This window comes from Lissotriton vulgaris, chromosome 9, assembly GCF_964263255.1.
Source record: "Lissotriton vulgaris chromosome 9, aLisVul1.2, whole genome shotgun sequence".
Classification (NCBI taxonomy): domain Eukaryota; kingdom Metazoa; phylum Chordata; class Amphibia; order Caudata; family Salamandridae; genus Lissotriton; species Lissotriton vulgaris.
Window position 1 is genome coordinate 8352329 of NC_141697.1, and position 21003 is coordinate 8373331.

Consider the following 21003-nt stretch of genomic DNA (forward strand, 5'->3'; position numbering starts at 1 on the left):
GGAGTGCTGCGTGTGCCTGTTGAAAAGCACAGGTGCGCATTTGCTGTACAAAATTTCCACACGGCTGCCCCTGGCCGTGCAACAGAGCACCATCACCGGCTGCAGTTCTACTGTCACACAGCGCGGAGAGGCCGTTCCTCGCACGAAGCAAGGTTCCTGGTGCAGCGGTCCTATGGACAACATTGCCTTGCAGTTCGCCAGCTCTCCCCCTACTCAAGGGTTTACAAACATTGGCTAATAATTTTTCAAACATTTCAGGCCACCAAACTAAGGTGTTGTATGTGGACTCTCATTCAGGACTACAACAACCATCATTCCTGATGGTGACAAGATGACGTAGCCACGCCCACTGAGGGCGTTCCTGTACTAGTGAAATAAAGCTGGTGCCAAACAAGTTTGAGAGCATTGCCTGTTTGTTTGAAATACGCCCCATGAAGAAGAGGCGGCCAGCCTCGAAACGCGTCGGGCACATGTGTATTAAACAAGGAGAAAAGGTGAGCTGCGAGGCGTGAGAGGCATACAGGCTGGATAGCCAAGGAGCGCTGCGTGTGCCTGTTGAAAAGCGCAGGTGCGCATTTGCTGTACAAAATTTCCACACGGCTGCCCCTGGCCGTGCAACAGAGCACCATCACCGGCTGCAGTTCTACTGTCACACAGCGCGGAGAGGCCGTTCCTCGCACGAAGCAAGGTTCCTGGTGCAGCGGTCCTATGGACAACATTGCCTTGCAGTTCGCCAGCTCTCCCCCTACTCAAGGGTTTACAAATATTGGCTAATAATTTTTCAAACATTTCAGGCCACCGAACTAAGGTGTTGTATGTGGACTCTCATTCAGGACTACAACAACCATCATTCCTGATGGTGACAAGATGACGTAGCCACGCCCACTGAGGGCGTTCCTGTACTAGTGAAATAAAGCTGGTGCCAAACAAGTTTGAGAGCATTGCCTGTTTGTTTGAAATACGCCCCATGAAGAAGAGGCGGCCAGCCTCGAAACGCGTCGGGCACATGTGTATTAAACAAGGAGAAAAGGTGAGCTGCGAGGCGTGAGAGGCATACAGGCTGGATAGCCAAGGAGCGCTGCGTGTGCCTGTTGAAAAGCGCAGGTGCGCATTTGCTGTACAAAATTTCCACACGGCTGCCCCTGGCCGTGCAACAGAGCACCATCACCGGCTGCAGTTCTACTGTCACACAGCGCAGAGAGGCAGTTCCTCGCACGAAGCAAGGTTCCTGGTGCAGCGGTCCTATGGACAACATTGCCTTGCAGTTACAAACATTGGCTAATAATTTTTCAAACATTTCAGGCCACCGAACTAAGGTGTTGTATGTGGACTCTCATTCAGGACTACAACAACCATCATTCCTGATGGTGACAAGATGACGTAGCCACGCCCACTGAGGGCGTTCCTGTACTAGTGAAATAAAGCTGGTGCCAAACAAGTTTGAGAGCATTGCCTGTTTGTTTGAAATACGCCCCATGAAGAAGAGGCGGCCAGCCTCGAAACGCGTCGGGCACATGTGTATTAAACAAGGAGAAAAGGTGAGCTGCGAGGCGTGAGAGGCATACAGGCTGGATAGCCAAGGAGCGCTGCGTGTGCCTGTTGAAAAGCGCAGGTGCGCATTTGCTGTACAAAATTTCCACACGGCTGCCCCTGGCCGTGCAACAGAGCACCATCACCGGCTGCAGTTCTACTGTCACACAGCACGGAGAGGCCGTTCCTCGCACGAAGCAAGGTTCCTGGTGCAGCGGTCCTATGGACAACATTGCCTTGCAGTTCGCCAGCTCTCCCCCTACTCAAGGGTTTACAAACATTGGCTAATAATTTTTCAAACATTTCAGGCCACCGAACTAAGGTGTTGTATGTGGACTCTCATTCAGGACTACAACAACCATCATTCCTGATGGTGACAAGATGACGTAGCCACGCCCACTGAGGGCGTTCCTGTACTAGTGAAATAAAGCTGGTGCCAAACAAGTTTGAGAGCATTGCCTGTTTGTTTGAAATACGCCCCATGAAGAAGAGGCGGCCAGCCTCGAAACGCGTCGGGCACATGTGTATTAAACAAGGAGAAAAGGTGAGCTGCGAGGCGTGAGAGGCATACAGGCTGGATAGCCAAGGAGCGCTGCGTCTGCCTGTTGAAAAGCGCAGGTGCGCATTTGCTGTACAAAATTTCCACACGGCTGCCCCTGGCCGTGCAACAGAGCACCATCACCGGCTGCAGTTCTACTGTCACACAGCGCGGAGAGGCCGTTCCTCGCACGAAGCAAGGTTCCTGGTGCAGCGGTCCTATAGACAACATTGCCTTGCAGTTCGCCAGCTCTCCCCCTACTCAAGGGTTTACAAACATTGGCTAATAATTTTTCAAACATTTCAGGCCACCGAACTAAGGTGTTGTATGTGGACTCTCATTCAGGACTACAACAACCATCATTCCTGATGGTGACAAGATGACGTAGCCACGCCCACTGAGGGCGTTCCTGTACTAGTGAAATAAAGCTGGTGCCAAACAAGTTTGAGAGCATTGCCTGTTTGTTTGAAATACGCCCCATGAAGAAGAGGCGGCCAGCCTCGAAACGCGTCGGGCACATGTGTATTAAACAAGGAGAAAAGGTGAGCTGCGAGGCGTGAGAGGCATACAGGCTGGATAGCCAAGGAGCGCTGCGAGTGCCTGTTGAAAAGCGCAGGTGCGCATTTGCTGTACAATATATATATATATATATATATATATATATATATATTCACTGAAAAAACCATAGATTTCACACCAGTTATAGTTAGGAATTAGCATTTAAAAAACCTATTAAATTTACTGAAAAACCATAGGTTTCACACCAGTTATAGTTACCTGGAAATTTTACTGACATAAAACCATTGAAATTCCCGCATTATAGTTAGTTGGACTCAGTATAACTTGCGCGTGTAATGCACTGCTGATGTCATCAAATATTACATCACTCATGACATGGTCAGTGACATCACTCATGACATCACTGATGACACCATCCAGTGAATGTGTGTCTTTCTGAAAAATAAATATGTTTTATAGATGTATATGTAAAGGTCGATGGAAGAATACATGTTTAAATAACTGTCTTAATGGATGTTTTTAAAAAAAAAATTGATTGGTTAACTGCCTTATTAAGTGTATCTTAGTGAATACATATATTAGCGAGTATTGTTTAAATATTTAAATGTTTGTATCAGTGTTTCATTTTGTGTATAATTGGCTGCATGGGTTGGTGACTGACTCACTGTTTGTATGAGTTTTGAAGACAGCATATGTGCAGGACTGTATGGGTGGATGAGTGTGCATATGTGTGTGTTAGTGAGTGAATGACTGTCACACTAGTATCTTTATCATTAACTACATTTGTTCTAATGTAGTATATGTGAGTATTGATGTATATAAGTGAGTATATGTGAGAGTTTGAAATAGTTCTTGTTTAAATAAGTATGTGTTTCTATAAGTGATTGTTTAAGAGAGTAAGTATGTGTAAGTTTCCTTAGAAGTAAGGTGGTAGTGTGTGTATAGCTGTATATTTAAATAAATGGATGTTCAATAGTTTATTTGCATGTGTGAGTATGTGTGTGAGTAACTTTTTGATGACTGTCGGTGTGTAACAGGATGTATAGGTGTATCACTACATATGATGAGTGAGTATATGTATGAATGACTATATAGAACTATTGACGAATGAGTGGATGTGTATATAGATGGTGGTATTACTGAATTGGTTGTAACTGGAATGGATATCTCTTTTTTTTTGAAAATTTTAGTTTCTTTTTTTGACTATGTGTTTCAAGGGTTACATTACACTGAAAGGAGGTCTGTTACTCTGTCACAAGGATGGTGTCATGAGTGATGTCATGAGTGATGTCACTGACCATGTCATGAGTGATGTAATATGTGATGTCATCAGCAGTGCATTACACGCGCAAGTTATAGTGAGTCCAACTAACTATAACGTGGGAATTTCAATCGTTTTTATGTCAGTAAAATTTCCAGGTAACTATAACTGGTGTGAACCCTATTGTTTTTTCAGTGAATTTAATAGGTTTTTTAAATGCTAATTCCTAACTATAACTGGTGTGAAACCTATGGTTTTTTCAGTGAATTTTATAGGTTTTTTAAATGCTAATTCCTAACTATATATAGGGCCTCAAACCTATGTAACTGTGCATGAGAGCCAGTGAATGTGTGAGTGGCTGTATGGATCATTGTGAACTTGTATCAGGGATTGTATAAGAGAGTAAATATGTGTTAGTATTTGTTTGAATAAGTAAGGTGTGTAAAACTGTATAGTTGAGGAAATGGAGGTGAGTGATTCTTTGCATGACTGACTATGTGTTTGAGTAACTCCATGGATGAGTGACAGTGTGTGAGTGTCTGTATACACTGAGTGTATCTAAGGTTATATTAGAGTCTGAAGAGGTTCATCGTATTAGCACAAGAATGATGTCATCAGTGATGTGATCAATGATGTCAAATGAGATGTCATCAGTGATGTCATCAGTGATGTCATTTGAAATGTCATCAGTCATGTCATCAGTGATGTCATTTGAGATGTCATCAGTGATGTCATCAGTAATGTCACTGACCATGTCATGAATGATGTAATATGTGACATCATCAGCAGTGGATTGTGGGTGAGCGAAATATATAGTTAGTGCAACTAACTATATATGGGAATTTCATTGGTTTTGTATAATTAAAATATTCACCTAACTATATATGGTCTCAAACCTATGTTTTTTTCTGTGAATTTCAATGGTTTTTTAATAGCAAATATCAATAGCTGTAAAGTAGATACTTCATTAAAATGATAATGTATTTTATATTTATTTAATACAATTTTTTTTATGTTTAAATTTTTTTATTTTTTTTATTTTTGCCCCGGTGCGCTCCCGTTACGCGCACCGGGCAGTGCACCGGTAAGCGCAACTCTGTTTAGCGCCCCAGTGCGCGTAACGGTGAGCGCCCCATCAGCGCAATTGCAACGAACGAAAACAACATCGTGACGCGCCGCGTAAGCGCGACGTATCGCGTAACCGCGTGATGCGTTCTTTCGGCGCGCTGCGTAAAGGCACCCGGAAGCGCTCCGTGGCGCGACCCGGAGCGCGAAACGTAAGCGCGCCGGAGCTCGTAACGTAAGCGCTTTGGGACATGTGACCTGAAAATAACACTTTTCATTGGTTGTCAACTTTTTTTTTCTCCAAATGATGAAAGCCCCCTCCTTTTTTCCTCATTCTTACTTTCTTCTTTGAGAGATCAAGAGCTATTTGTGAGCGGAGAAATGGCTTCAGTAGTAGCTGCAGCCGGTGCATCCCCACCACCACCACCACCACCACCACCACCACCCAGAAAAGAAGGTCCACCACCCCAGATCCTTCCAGGAGTTGAAGAAGAGGAGGAAGAAGATGATGAGGAGGAACAGCCTAGGAGATTCTTGCGGGAAGAACCTAGGGAAAGGCATGTGAAAGTGCATTTTATATGGGAGTACTTCTCCATCCCTGCCGGGCAAAAAAAAGTGAATGCCCCACCTGTCACCTGTTTGATTTGCAACAAAGTCCTCTCTAGGGGCAACCCAAAGAAAAAGTATTCCTTTGGGAATTATACAATGATCCGCCACATGGAGAGGTGGCATCCTAACAATTTGGCACAGGCTGAGGTACGGGACATGCTTCAGAAGAACAGAGATCCTCAGGCCAGCAGCTCCACAGGTGAGATTTCGGTTGCAGCACCAGAAGGGCGCAAAATGATGCCAAACATACAAATTAAATTTGGTGGATTAAAGATGGTCTGCATTTATTGTGAAAAGACCATCTGCTATGGGCAACTAAGTATTTCCCTTAATAATGATGCTGTAGACAACCACCACTGCAGCAAGAAAAGAAAGCAGTAGCTTTTTTTTTTATTTTTTGCTCTTGTTGAGCCACTGTTAATTCCCAGTTTTTTGTTTCTTCCCAAAAAAAAAAAAAAAATAGTTCATAAAAACCAAAAAAAAAACAAAAAATGTTCAGAAAAATAAAAAAAATATAAAACAACAAAAATAAAAAAAAGTTATTTTCAGAACTACCTTCCAATAATAAAAATTTGCTATCATTTTTTAAGCTCTTACATACTTTTTTTCACTTTCGTGCGCTTCCCGGTGCGCGCACCGGTAAGCGCACCTTCCGCTTATCTATATAGGCCTCCTAATACCCCCTCAGGAAACCAAGGGGGTCAGGGAGTGTCCACCATGCCCCCTTATACCTATTCCCAATGTTTTTACTTTATCACATACACTTTTTATATTTTTACTTCCAGTCTGATACCATATACTGCCCAAAGATAAAATCACTGTTAAAAAATCCATACTACCTGTCTAAACTTAAACCCAACAGTGCCCTATCTCTACTGATATATTTTTTTAATGCAAATTACAGCACGAAAATGGAAGGAGAGCAAAACATTTCCTTCAAAATTGTTCTGGAGAGCAACAATGAAAAAGTTATTGAACCCAATGATAACTTAGAATTCATGGATGAATCACGGGACTATGAACTACTTCAATGTGTACAAGCAGTAGATTTCCTGATTCAAAATGAGGACATTTCCGACAATCAAATATTAGAAGTTCTGTTAAATTTGGAAAAAGAATCTGAAAAATAAATTTATATTTAATAATTCTAAAATTGTTTCAGACATTATTCATTTTTATATGTAATTCTTAAACTAGTACCAAATTGATTATAATGTAAAGTCAGACTTATAGTATACTGTTCAACTTCTTTGTGTTACATAGTAAGTTTGCTCATAGTTACTTCCTTTCTCCCACTAAATTATCTCCAATGTGTATTTAACATCTCTTTAGCATCTCCTGCCTCCATGTTGTTTCTGCTTTCCTGACACACTATGGTATGAATTCCATATTCCACAATAACTTCGGTAACAACATGCAAGATATCTACAAAGGAGAGGGTGTATATTAAATTTTAGACGCTGCATTGGTACCTACATGTTGGTACTTAAATACATTTTTTTTAAAACAACAAAAAGAGCAATTAATAAACATACAATTTTAGAAAAGTCTCTCATTCTTTTTTCCCCATGGTACGCTCCCCGGTGCGCGTACCGGGTGCTCCCCCCGCAAAAATAGATTTTTTGTTTTGGGTTTTTTTGCCCCGCGGGGCCCTTTTATTGCCCCCACATCAAACCTAGAGGTTCAGGGGGGGTCTAATCTGCCCCCTTATGGTCATTTCCCCCTTTGTTTTTGCCACCTCTTGTGTCTCGATCCTACCGAGACACAAGATGGCGGCCGCTCTGGACTGTTTCGAATGTTTACAGACACCCGTGAGCCAATCAGCTTTCCGCGCGCAAGTCGCTACCCGGAGCGCGTACCGGGGCGCGCTTACAGATATATATATGGAGTATATATATATCCATATATATATGGATATATATAGTGGAGAAGTGTGGCTCAGGGGTTAGAGGCGGCAGACCCGGAATCTGAGATCGGTCCTGGACCAGGGTTCAATTCCCCGCCCCGGCGGGTCTTGGGCTAAAAATTCCACGGACTCGATAATTCTCGTCCCGGTGCCTCCTCGACTCACGGGTTCACACTCTGCGACTCTGGGCAATAGCTTGCTTAATCTCCACAACGGCCCCTCGCGGCGGGATGCCTGACTTTCACCCTGTGGACACCCTGTCAGGGCTTCTCACAGGGGAATACCAGGACGGGTTCCCTAGGCAAGCGCCAGGATGCCCTTTGTGGTGACAGGTTGCGCTATATAAGTATACCTACATTTACATTTATATATTTTTTTTAACCTAAATTACTCAAAATCCACTGGAGCACATATCTTGAGACATAGCAAAGATACATCGGGCTACCAGTCCCTACAATTTTGCCAAGTTTGGAGGAAATCCATTCAGCCGTACGAGCTAAAAGTGAGGTCGACCGCCCTATGGAAATTAACATGGGGAAAACACGTTTTGGGACCCCCCTTTTATCTCGGCCCCCGCTTGACAAATTCCCCCCAAACTTTCAGGGAAGGACCGGGGCGCCGCAAGACCATTTTGAGGAAATTTTCAGGCAGATTCGTCAACCGGCGCAAAAGTTATTCCAAATAGAATTTTGAGATTTAACATTGAAAAAAATCCTAACTATAACTACCTACTGGCGACCGCCAGTAGGTAATATATATATATATATATACATGTAGTTGGCCCATGGGACATGTAGTTGGCCCATAATAGGGATCACACCTGCATGTACGTATTGTTATGTCTGCAATTGATTGAAATATAATTGGCTTGTTGAATATTCTTCTAGAGTAAAGTGCTTATCATATTCCGATATTGATCCTGGGTTGTCGATATAATTGAAATTTCCCTTTTGGACCTACGGTGGTTATTAATCTTCCTTCTGTCTACTCTAACCCAGTGAATACCACTTTGAATGTTTATTTTTATCACTTGTTTGGGATGGGGGGGCACACATACACAGGAATTGCCTACTCCGTTGTATGTCATACCACTGACATATTCATGTAATAGATTTCATTCCATGCTCTTATTGTGAAATAATCTTTCCTTCCAGCTGTTATATGCAGAAATCTGTTTCCTACATTAATGTTGCCAAAGCTGTTCCATTTTATACAGCATCGCTATTGTTCTGATTATGATTGGTTTAATGATATGTTATTAATTTTTATTCATTTGTATTCACAATTGAACTCTAAATTTGGAATGGATCCAGCATTGTTTGGCTTAGTAGTATTTCTTTCATATTAATTACAGGCTTACGGAACGATTGCATTAGCGAATCAAATGTAATTTTATTGCACTCTTTTTCTGCATCTTCAGAAATTTTCAATTGCTTTATTTACAAGTATTGAGCAGATTAGACAATCGTTTTTGCAATTGCAGTCTATAGTTTTGGTATTTGTTCCAAAACGATAGTATCTTGTACATGTTCATGAATCAAGAGGTATATTGAGGGAGGGTCCAGCGGACCCTCCCTCCCGGCTCCCTTCTTATGACGCCCCTTCGCACGCGCAGCGGTCACGCGCAGCGGTCACGCGCAGCGGGCGCGCCGATTGTGCGCCGAAGGCGCGCCAAAGGCAAGCCCGTCTGCGCCCGTCCTCTCCTGGACCGCGCCCAGCGCCAGAACCCCTGGTCCCCACCGCCGATGCAAGACTACACAATAGACCTACGACGCCGCCACTCTCAGCGCACTCAATGCCGGCCGGAACCCTGCCTGCTACCGAGCCACCCCGAGACTCACTCACGGACCCTTCGCCTGCCAAGCCTGCTGATTCACCTGCTACCGGACCTGCACCGCCCCCGCCAAGTCCAGCTCCAGCAGCAACCACCTGAAGTGCATCCTGCTCAACACCCGCTCCGTCCACAGGCACGCCGTGGAACTCTGGGACCTGCTCGACGCACCACCCTCTGCAACTGGACCCCGATCAACACCGAAGACAACACCCGCACGATGAACTCCATCCACTCCGGATCACCAACCGACCCGTGCCCACACCACGTCTTCAACAAAGCCGACGCCATCATCGCAACCCATACCGAGGCACCATCAACTCCTCCTTCCACACCGCCACCTTCCCGGAGAGCTGGAAGCACGCCGAGCTGACCGCCCTCCTGAAGAAACCAACGGCGGACCCCACCGACCTCAAGAACTACCGTCCCATCTCGCTCCTTCCTTTTCTGGACAAAGTCATCGAGAAGACCGTCAACAAACAGCTTGCCGCCTTCCTCGAGATGAACGGATCCCTCGACCCCTCGCAGTTTGGGCCAACCACAGCACCGAGACCGCTCTAATCGCAGCCACCGACGACATCAGAACCCTGATCGACAATGGGGAACAGCGGCCCCCATCCTCCTGGACCTCTCTGCGGCGTTCGACACTGTCTGCCACCGCACCCTAGTGAAGCGCCTCAGCAACATCGGAATTCGAGAGAAAGCGCTGGAGTGGATCATCTCGTTCCTCACCGGAAGAACCCAGAGAGTCCGCCTCCCTCCGTTCAGATCCAAGGCCACCGAAGTCATCTGCAGCGTACCACAAAGATCTTCACTCATTCCAACCCTCTTCAGCGTCTACATGAGCCCCCTCGCAACCATCGCACGCCAACACAACCTCAACATCATCTCCTACACCGACGACACCCAACTGATCCTCTCCCTCACCAGAGACCCCGCCTTCACCAGAACGAGACTACACGAAGGGATGAAAGACGTTGCCGACTGGATGAGGAACAGCCGCCTTAAACTGAACTCAGACAAGACGGAAGTCCTCATCCTGGGATCATCACCCTCTGCCTGGGACGACTCCTGGTGGCCCCCGGCCCTGGGCACCGCTCCCAAACCAACGGACCACGCACGCAACCTGGGCTTCATCCTGGACTCCTCCCTGTCAATGACCAGACAAGTCAACGCCGTATCATCCTCATGCTTCAACACCCTGCACCTGCTCCACAAGATCTTCAGATGGATCCCCACTGAAACCAGGAAGACCGTCACCCAGGCACTCGTCACCAGCCGACTACGGGCATACCCTCTACGCCGGAACCACAGCCAAACTTCAAAAAAGACTCCAACGCATCCAGAATGCCTCCGCTTGACTCATCCTGGACAGACCTCGACACAGCCACATCACCGGACACCTGAGAGACCTGCACTGGCTCCCCGTCAGCAAGAGAATCACGTTCAGACTCCTCACCCACGCACACAAGGCTCTCCACGACCTGGGCCCCAAGTACCTCAACGACCGCATGACCTTCTACACGCCCACCCGCCAGCTACGATCGACCAGCCAGGCACTCGCCACCATACCACACATCCGCAGAGCCACCACCAGAGGAAGATCCTTCTCCTACCTGGCAGCCAAGACTTGGAACTCCCTCCCCACCCACCTTCGGCGAACCCAAGACCATCTCTCCTTCAGGAAGCAGCTCAAGACCTGGCTGTTCGAGCAGTAACATACCCCTCTCCCCCAGCGCCTTTAGACCCTCCCGGGTGAGTAGCGCGCTTTACAAATGCCGTGATTGATTGATTGATAGGAGATAGAGCGCAATTCCTCAACTTGATTAAGGCATTGCCCAAACGCGTTGCTGTTTGTGTGAGCAAATAAAATCTGTATACTGTCCTCTGGTGTGCCGCTGGACTTCTTGGTGGGATTTCCTGCTTTGTTCCCGCTTTCTGCAATATATATTAACTACTTGCGGTCGCCAGTAGGTAGTTATAGTTAGGACCTATTATCCATAGGAAATCTGCAACATTCTATTCCCAATATCTTTTGCGCGGATTGCTGAATCTTCACGAAATATTAAAAACTGGTCTGGTGCTCCGTTCCGCTCCTATCCTGAAAGTCTTGGGGTGATTCATTAAGCGGGGGCCGAGAAAATAGGGGGGTCCCAAAACGTGTTTTCCCAATGCAATTTTGCATAGGAACCTTTAGTCGCAGCTACACCTCGAACTGCTGAACGGAATTACACCAAATTTGGCTAAGAGGTAGCTCTTGGTTCAGACTCGTGCCTTTTGGTTAAATGGTGTAGCATGCTAATTGGCTGTCATCTGGATGTCAACACTCCTAACCAGGAAGTGTTTGCAGCCGTTTTGTGCCTCGGTCGAAGTTAGGCTCAAGAAATCAGTGGATCAAGTGTGCAAAACGTATAAAGGGGGCAGGGTAGAAATAACGTGACCCTCTAGACCTTCCTAGGGGGTCACACAAGGACCCCCAGAGCCCAAAAATTATTAATAATTTTTTTTAATGGCAAAAGGTATGCAGGGTGCGCGGATACTTACGTAAAACAAATTAAAACTAAGCCCGCGCTTCCTTAATAATTAGCCCCGGGGCAAAAATATAAAATTTGTTAGGGGGCCTAGAGGAGCCCCCCAGGCCCGGGGACCGCCAACTCCCGGAGCTACAAAATAAATGGGGAGGGGCTCAAAGGCCACACTCCAGCAAAATATATGGGTGGGAGCTCAAAGGCACCGCCCAGCCCCGGAGATCGCTAACCCCGAGGCTTTCAAAAAAATGGGTGGGGGGGCTCAGAGACCCCCCCAAGCCCCGGGGACCACCACCACCCGGGGCTAGAAAATAAATGGGGGGGCTCAAAGGCCACACCCCAGCAAAATATATGGGTGGGGGGCTCAAAGGCACCCCCCAGCCCGGGAACCGCTAACCCTGGGGCTTTCAAAAAAATGGGTGGGGGGGCTCAGAGACCCCCCCAAGCCCCGGGGACCACCACCCCCTGGGGCTTTGTATATTGTGGGAGGGGGGCTGTGTGGCCCCTCCTGGAGCTGTTGCTGACCCTGGGGACCACCACCCCCCAGGGCCGGCTCCTGCAGTGTCTCGGTGAGCCCACCCCCGGGACACTGTTGTTTGCTATGGCAGGGCGGGAGCCGAGGCTCCCGCCCTGTCATAGCAAACTTAGTTTGGATTTTTAAAGAGAGAGCAGGAAAGCCTGCTCTCTCTTTCAAGATGCAAACCATATTGCTTTTCCACACGGGGAGCTGCATGTTAGCAGCTCCCCGTTTGGAAAAGCAATGCCGGCTCCTGAAGGACGCGGGAAGCCGGCTGGGACGGTGGGGGCATTGGGGCTCCCTCCAGGCCCCCAATGTTGTGTATAGGCCCTGGAGGATGGGGTCCCTGGGGAGAATAGAAATTAGTGATAGGTGCTAACTTTCTTTTAACGGTCGAATTAGGAGTCGCGCACCCAGCTCCTAACACGTTGGTTGAACGATCCAAAACACATTGGGTGCGCGACTCCAAGCAAAAAAAGTAATATTTTTCAGATATACATCAAGCTTGGGTGGCTCTAAAAAGAGCTGTTGTGTTTATTGAGAGATTTCGGTACCTATAAGTAAGTACCTATGCAGAGTCTAAAGGAGGTCTGGATGCACTCAGAAGGTGTCTGTATGTGAAATGGCAGTTTGACAACTAAGATTTTTCTAAAATGGTGGATAAGATGCAGTTTTAAAAAAGAAAAGAAATGATTGGCTGTTTGAGAACATTCTAGACTGAAAAGTAGGGTGCATGTTTCTGTTTTTTAAAAGCATGTTTGGTTATTGGTTAACAAAAACTGTTTGAAAGAAACATTACATAGGATAAGGTGATATTTTGAAAAGTCAAGCACCCTTGCTGTTTGGATTAGCATCATTGTGTGCTGTACTTGTGACCTGTGTGCTCAGTTGAGTGTTCCATTTATCACACCACGATCAATTCAATCTTAAACCCACAAGTTGTTGACTTGTCACACCAAGACCAGCTCTTTCTTGATGCCAAGACCTGTGCGTTCATCAGATCAGGACCAGTCCTTTCTATGTTCCTACACCTGTGTGCTCATCACACCAAGACCATTTGTTCCTGCGTGCCTTATAAGTGTGAGCGGGAAATCCGTTACGCTCGCGGATTTTGCGGATTTTTGGGAAATCCGCGAATTTTGCGGATTTCCCGCAAAATCCGCAAAAAAAAATCCGCGAACGTAACGGGTTCAAAAGTTGAACCCCCACTCATGCAACTATTTTACAATGGCACCAGCAAGCTGCCATCGCCGTTGTAAAATAGTTACAAAGTTAGCTTGCACAGGAACCACTAGATAAAACGAAGCAGGTGCTGCTTTATTTTATCTAAGTGCTTCCTGTGCAAGCTAGCTTTGTAACTATTTTAAAACGGCGCTGGCAGCTTGCTGGCGCCATTGTAAAATAGTTGCATGGCTGGGCACAGGTCTGCAGCTCACTCAAGAGACCCCTGCGCCCTTCGGGGCGATTGCATAGTAACACACACATGGTCGCTCGAACTAGTTGATGCTCAAATTCAGTGACTCATTCATTAGCCCAAAAACAATCGTGAGCGTCGTCGAGGCTGGACAGGTGTGCCTTCTTCCCAAATCTACCGTGGAAAATCAGCTGTGATGCTGGATAGGCTTTGCATCCTTGACTTTCACGAGCGCAATACCCGTGCTGTTCCTGTGACCAGGAGCTTCTTTCTCTTCATCTGCTGAACTGATCTTTCTCTGACCTTTTATTCACACAAGAGGCACATACCCTACTGGGCACATTGTGTTCGCACGGGTTTCTGCAAGTTCGCACGCGTTTTGTACAATTTCGCAATTTGCGAAATTGTACAAAACCCTCGCGAACTTGCAGAAACCCGTGCGAACATAATAAAAAATCCGCAAATTCACGGGAATTCGCGGATTTTGCGGATTGCGAGTTCACAAATCCGCAAAATTCGCGAACGCGAGATTCGCAAAATTCGCCCATACTTAGTGCCTTAAACAGCATCAGTTGCTGCAAAAGTGACAAAGAAAGAAAGAATAGATGCCATCTGCCTCTACCACAACTATCATGACACAAACATATGGACTGCTAGACATCTGCACCTTCACCTATGGAGTGAAATGGTTTGGTGGCACCACTGTTAGTTATCATTTGCAGCTCATCATAGTCCTGCGGTCATGCCTCTGTGTTACCAGTCAGCAAAGACAAGTCAGCAACTACAAAGATGTGTGGAACAAGGGACAGTCCTCCAGGATTTTCTCTATCTCTAGATATGTTAAAGAGCTTTTAGGTAAAATCTTGTTTCATTTTGATCTATTAACCATTTTGCTGATTCCTGGCACCAAAGGGGGCATGCTGTGTGTGACAAATTCACAAATAATAACAAATGTGAGAAGAGAAGCTGGAAACTTGAAGCCTCTGTTCTCAGACTCACCTTCTTTGCCGCCTCATACAGAAGAGAATTCAGAAGAGGGGTCGCCGTCACCCTGAAGGTGGCATTCCCTGAGAAGAAGACAAATTTACACTCAGAGACGGTGAGTAAAGTGCATCCTTCCCTCCCTTAAGCACACAAATAATTGAGTGACCATTATCTCACCCAAGGACCACTCCATAACTCACTCCTATCATAGAAATCAACTGTTCTGTCATGTCACTCGATAATAGAAATAGGCTGTTCCATTGTCTCATACCTGCTACATTTAAAGGAACATCCTTCCTCTCATCCATGCACTATTAGTGGAACGTTCCATCATCGCACCCAGGGGTCCCAGATAGAAACAGTTCAGAAGTCTCTCCTCAGTGCAGGAAGAAGACCCCCAATTTGTTGGGGTATAACTGGTAGAAGACTGTTGTGTGCTTTAGGGTCTGTCTCCAGAAATATTGTAATGATAGGTCTATGTTTGAAAGTTTCCTTTCAAGTCAAGAGGGTACTGCCATGGGGGAGCTGTGTGCTGCAAGTGCTGTGGGGGTACGGTGACACTGCTAACACCGACATCAACGCAGACCCCCCTGCAGCATTTCCTCCCTGTAAACCTAGGAATGTGTAAACATTTTGCGCCTTCCCAATAGAGGCATAAGGAGGAGAATTATCCTTATTTTTCCCTGTTGTTTTCTTTCTCTAAGTGTACTTCATTCTGCAGCTCTCATAGAAAGAGGAATATGACTCTACGGATTGTTTTTGTGCTTCAACGTGGCCTTCCTGCACAAAATAATCCTGCATGCAAAGCAGGCACCCTTAAAACAATGGTGCCAGGATGTCTGTGTTGGCACTAGGCAACACACAGTACTCCAGTTCAGAGAGAGAGCAGGAATGCGGCAAATGTTGGTAAATATGGCACATTCCTGCTGTGGTCTTGATGCATTGTGCGGCGTCAAGTAATGATGAATCGGGGCCTCGCACGAAGAGCATTCCACAATATATGTACATCCAGACACAGCAAAGAATACGAAAAACCATCAGCTAAACCACGGTATCCCAGCATGCCTTGAAGGTTTCACCGCCATGTCATGATCCTAATGGATTAAGATTCTAATATTTTCAAACCTAACCCCTCACTCTGCGGTCACTCACCTTGCAGAGCCAGATCAACGTTGAGGTAGGCAACTGCCCTGGATCCCAGCACCTTGGACAGCTCCTGGGAAGAGAGAACACGTCTATAAACTGCACCCTACTTACGTCTACAGCACATTCACAAACCATCCCCCTTCTGCATGACCCCTGCAAAACCAAGGCCCAACACTGCTTTCTGTAAAACCAGGCCTTCTGGAGACACATTGTGGGCCTTGGGGGGTGTATTCCCAGGTCAGGGTTCAGACAAACCAAAGAGGAAGTAGAAAATTAGTGTGAACCAGCATTGGGGCTCTGAAACCATACGCATAGCATGGTGCCAGTGAGTGCAGACTGAATGAGGGTCAACACTGGACAGCGAAATGTGATTGCAGCGAGTAGCGCCTCAGTGACAATTCTACATTTCAAACAGCTCAGCATGGTGTCAGTGATTGAAGAACGTCTGGTACCAGCTCAGTGTCATGTCAGTGAGCGTAGAGTGGATTCCAGTTTAGAAATGGAAGTCAAAGACACAAAAGGTGATGGGAGGAATGCTTGCACTGAGTCTCACCATGGGCAATCGCTTGGGGTAGTATTCCAGCCCATTGATGTTTTGCTCACCATGCCACCTCAGTTTGGACACAGAAATTTGCAAATCTGTCCAGCCCAATCTCCGATAGGAACAGTCCAGCCTGAGCTGCCAAACAAGGTCCCCGCCAAACGGAGCTCAAGCAGCCAAGGACTGGTTGGGCAAAAGAGGCTGCTCTCTGCTGCTTAGTGTCAGTGAGTGTTGGATAAGTGAGGTTGCAGAGCTCTCCTTAGTGTCAGTGAGTGTTGGACATGAGAGGCTGCAGAGCTCTCCTTGATGTCAGTGAGTGTTGGACATGAGAGGCTGCAGAGCTCTCCATGGTGTCAGTGAGTGGTGGATAAGTGAGGCTGCAGAGCTCACCTTGCTGTCAGTGAGCGTTGGATGAATGAGGCTGCAGAGCTCACCTTGGGGTCAGTCAGTGTTGGATACGAGAGGCTGCATAGCTCACCTTGGGGTCAGTCAGTGTTGGATAAGTGAGGCTGCAGAGCTCACCTTGGTGTCAGTGAGTGTTGGACATGTGAGGTTGCAGAGCTTGCCTTGGTGTCAGTGAGTGTTGGACATGAGAGGCCGCAGAGCTCGCTTAGGTGTCAGTGAGTGTTGGATAAGTGAGGCTGCAGAGCTCACCTTGGTGTCAGTGAGTGTTGGATAAGTGAGACTGCAGAGCTCGCCTTGGTGTCAATGGGTGTTGGCCATGGGAGGCTGCAGACCTCACCTTGGTGTCAATGAGTGTTGATAAGTGAGGCTGCAGAGCTCACCTTGGTGTCAGTGAGTGTTGGATAAGTGAGGCTGCAGAGCTCACCTTGGTGTCAGTGAGTGTTGGACATGAGAGGCCGCAAAGCTCGCCTTGGTGTCAGTGAGTGTTGGATAAGTGAGGCTGCAGAGCTCGCTTAGGTGTCAGTGAGTGTTGGATAAGTGAGGCTGCAGAGCTCACCTTGGTGTCAGTGAGTGTTGGACATGTGAGGTTGCAGAGCTTGCCTTGGTGTCAGTGAGTGTTGGACATGAGAGGCCGCAGAGCTCGCTTAGGTGTCAGTGAGTGTTGGATAAGTGAGGCTGCAGAGCTCACCTTGGTGTCAGTGAGTGTTGGATAAGTGAGACTGCAGAGCTCGCCTTGGTGTCAATGGGTGTTGGCCATGGGAGGCTGCAGACCTCACCTTGGTGTCAATGAGTGTTGATAAGTGAGGCTGCAGAGCTCACCTTGGTGTCAGTGAGTGTTGGATAAGTGAGGCTGCAGAGCTCACCTTGGTGTCAGTGAGTGTTGGATACGAGAGGCTGCAGAGCTCAACTTGGTGTCAGTGAGTGTTGCATAAGTGAGGCTGCAGATCCCGCTTTGTTGTCAGTTATTGCTGGACACAAGAGGCTGCAGAGCTCGCATTGTTGTCAGTTATTGTTGGACACGAGAGGCTGCAGAGCCTGCCTTGGTGTCAGTGAGTGTTGGACACGAAAGATTGCAGACCTAGGTTTTGTGTCAGTGAGAATTGGACACCAGAGCTTGCAAAGCTCGCCTTGGTGTGAGTGAATGTTGGACATAGGAGGCTGCAGAGCTCGCTTTGGTATCAGTGAGTATTGGACACAAGAGGCTGCAGAGCTCGCCTTGGTGTCATTGAGTGTTTGACAATTTGACAATTTTTTATTAATAAACTGCATGATTACTTAAAATCTTTACAGTATATGGTGTCATTGAGTGTTGGACACAAGAGGCTGCAGAGCTTGTCTTTGTGTCAGTGAGTGTTGGATACGAAAGTCTGCAGAACTCACATGGGTGTTAGTGAGTGTAGGATAAGTGAAGCTGCAGAGCTTGATTTGGTGTCAGTGAGTGTTGGACACGAAAGCCTGCAAAGCTCGCCTTGGTGTCAGTGAGTGTTGGACACGAAAGCCTTTAGAGCTCGCCTTGGTGAGTGTTGGACACGAGAGGCAGCAGAGCTCGCCTTGGTGTCAGTGAGTGTTGGACATAAGAGCTTGCTAAGCTTGCCTTAGCGTCAGTGAGTGGTGGTCGCAGGAGGAAAGCAAAGATAAGCAGGATGTCCCTGAGTGTGTGCCTGGGTATGTATAAAGTTATTTGTGGTGTCAGTGAGTAATGAACACAAGAGGTTGCAAGGCTTATCTTGGTCTCAGTGAGTCTGGAATTTGAAAGCCTGAGACAGATCAGCCTGGACTCAGAGAGAGGTGGATAAGAGAGCCTAAAAGAGCTAGCATGGTGTCAGTGAGTGTTGGACACGAGAGGCTGCAGAGCTCACATCGTGTTAGTGATTGTTGGATAAGTGAGGCTGCAGAGCTCGCCTTGGTGTCAGTGAATGTTGACCATGAAACGTTGCAGACCGTGCGTTGTTGTTAGTGAATGTTGGACACGAAGGCCTGCAGAACTCACATGGGTGTCAGTGAGTGTTGGATAAGTGAGGCTGCAGAGCTCGACTTGGTGTCAGTGAGTTTTGGCCACGAAAGCCTGCAGAGCTTGCCTTGGTGTCAGTGAGTGTTGTACACGAAAGCCTGCAGATCGCGCCTTGGTGTCAGTGAGTGTTGGACACGAAAGCCTGCAGATCGCGCCTTGGTGTCAGTGAGTGTTGGACACAAAAGCCTGAAGAGCTCACCTAGGTGTCAATGAGTGTTGGACACAAAAACTTGCAAAGCTTACCTTGGCGCCAGTGAGTGGTGGTCACAGGAGGCTGCAAAGCTAAGCCGGATGTCGCGGAGTGTGTGCCTGGGTATGTATAAAGTTATTTGTGGTGTCAGTGAGTAATGAACACAAGAGGTTGCAATGCTTATCTTGGGCTCAGTGATTCTGAAATTTGAAAGACTGAGACAGCTCAGCCTGGACTCAGTGAGAGGTGGATAAGAGAGCCTAAAAGAGCTAGCATGGTGTCAGTGAGTGTTGGATAAGAGAGACGGCAGAGCTCACATGGGTGTCAGTGAATGTTGGCAATGAAACATTGCAGACCGTGCCTTGGTGTCAGTGAGTGTTGGACACGAAAGCCTGCAGAGCTCGCCTTGGTGTCACTAAATGTTGGATACAAGAGGCTGCAGAGCTCGACCTGGTGTCAGTGAGTGTTGGATAAGTGAGGTTGCAGAGCTCCCTTTGCTGTCAGTTATTGTTGGACACGAGAGACGGCAGAGCTTGCCTTGGTGTCAGTGAGTGTTGGACACAAAAGTTTGCAGACCTAGGTTTGGTGTCAGTGAGTGTTAGACACAAGAGCTTGCAAAGCTCGCCTTGGTGTCAGTGAGTGTTGGACATGAGAGGCTACAGAGCTCTCTTTGGTTTCAGTGAGTGTTGGACACAAGAGGCTGCAGAGCTTGCCTTGCTGTCATTGAGTGTTGGATACGAAATTCTGCAGAACTCACATGGGTGTCAGTGAGTGCTGGGTAAGTGAGGCTGTAGAGCTCGCCTTGATGTCAGTGAGTGTTGGACATGAAAGCCTGCAGAGCTCACCTTGGTGTCAGTGAGTGTTAGACACAAAAGCTTGCAAAGCTTACCTTGGCGCCAGTGAGTGGTGGTCACAGGAGGCTGCAAATCTAAGCCGGATGTCCCCGAGTGTGTGCCTGGGTAGGTATAAAGGTTTTTGTGGTGTCAGTGAGTAATGGGCACAAGAGGTTGCAAGGCTCATCTTGGTCTCAGTGAGTCTGGAATTTGAAAGACTGAGACACCTCAGCCTGTACTCAGTGAGAGGTGGATAAGAGAGCCTAAAAGAGCTAGCATGGTGTCAGTGAGTGCTGGAGACAGAAGCTGTCGGCTCGGGATTGTCGAGTGTGGACACACTAGGCTGGGAGCGCTCAGGGTGATAACAGTGAGTGGGTTTGGGGCTTGATCGGCGGAGGGAGCTGAGATCTGTGTGGCAGACAGCTGGTCATCTGAGGGTAAGACAGTAGCAGCTCAGCCACTGAGGCGGAGGAGCATCACCCCAGAAGCAGCAAAGAAATTAAAAAACAAAATGATAATACTGGAGTGTTATTATCCTTTCTTTTTCCTGCTGCTGCGGCAGTGCATGAGGGGCGGGCGGAGCTGCAAGGGAGGAGTGGAAGACACTCATGTGCGCAATGACTGTTTGGTCGGCCCTCTCTGTAGGATGACCGACTGGCAAGGGTGCAAATTCAGGACAGTGAGTGTAAAAGTTCAGGATAAAGGGTCAAAAGTCAAATTCAGGGTGGAAATTCAGGAAAAAACTTCAGGAATAAAGTTCTGTTTTACAGGCACATCAGGGCCATTATGAGATGTAAAGCGGCACGCATAGGATGCAGCTCATTGGGGCTTGCAGTGCTGGAGTTTTTGTGTCAGATCGCTTCAAGCATTCCATGTCTGCTCAGCTGATGATGAGTTGCTTAGGAACTGGTACAATACTGAGTGATGGATAAGACCCATAGCGGAGAGGCCTTGTGTGAGAGCATTAACCAGGGAAAGGGAGTTATCAACCAGCCTGCATGAGCTATCATTGGCTGCACACCGCTGAGCGTTATGGCATTATTGTGGGTTAGAGGGGTGAGATAGGAGTTGACATTACTATATAATGACCTGGCTCGCCATCTTCAGCCCTCCTTATTTTACATGCAGATGGGAACTAGTATCCTGCTTGGGATGTTTCGTTTCTGGGAGCTGTA

The 21003-nt window shown here is 47.2% G+C and overlaps 1 protein-coding gene across 1 annotated transcript in view; it reads right to left on the minus strand.

Moving 5' to 3' along the window:
- LOC147689525 (glutamate carboxypeptidase 2-like) overlaps positions 1 to 21003 on the minus strand; it is a 442929-nt gene that overhangs the window by 261749 nt on the left and 160177 nt on the right. The window contains exons 11-12 of the mRNA XM_086936914.1: positions 15855 to 15918; positions 14718 to 14785 (exon numbers count right to left, since the gene is read on the minus strand). Of these exons, the coding sequence (XP_086793040.1) occupies positions 14718 to 14785; positions 15855 to 15918 (132 nt within the window). The remainder of the gene's footprint in view (positions 1 to 14717; positions 14786 to 15854; positions 15919 to 21003) is intronic.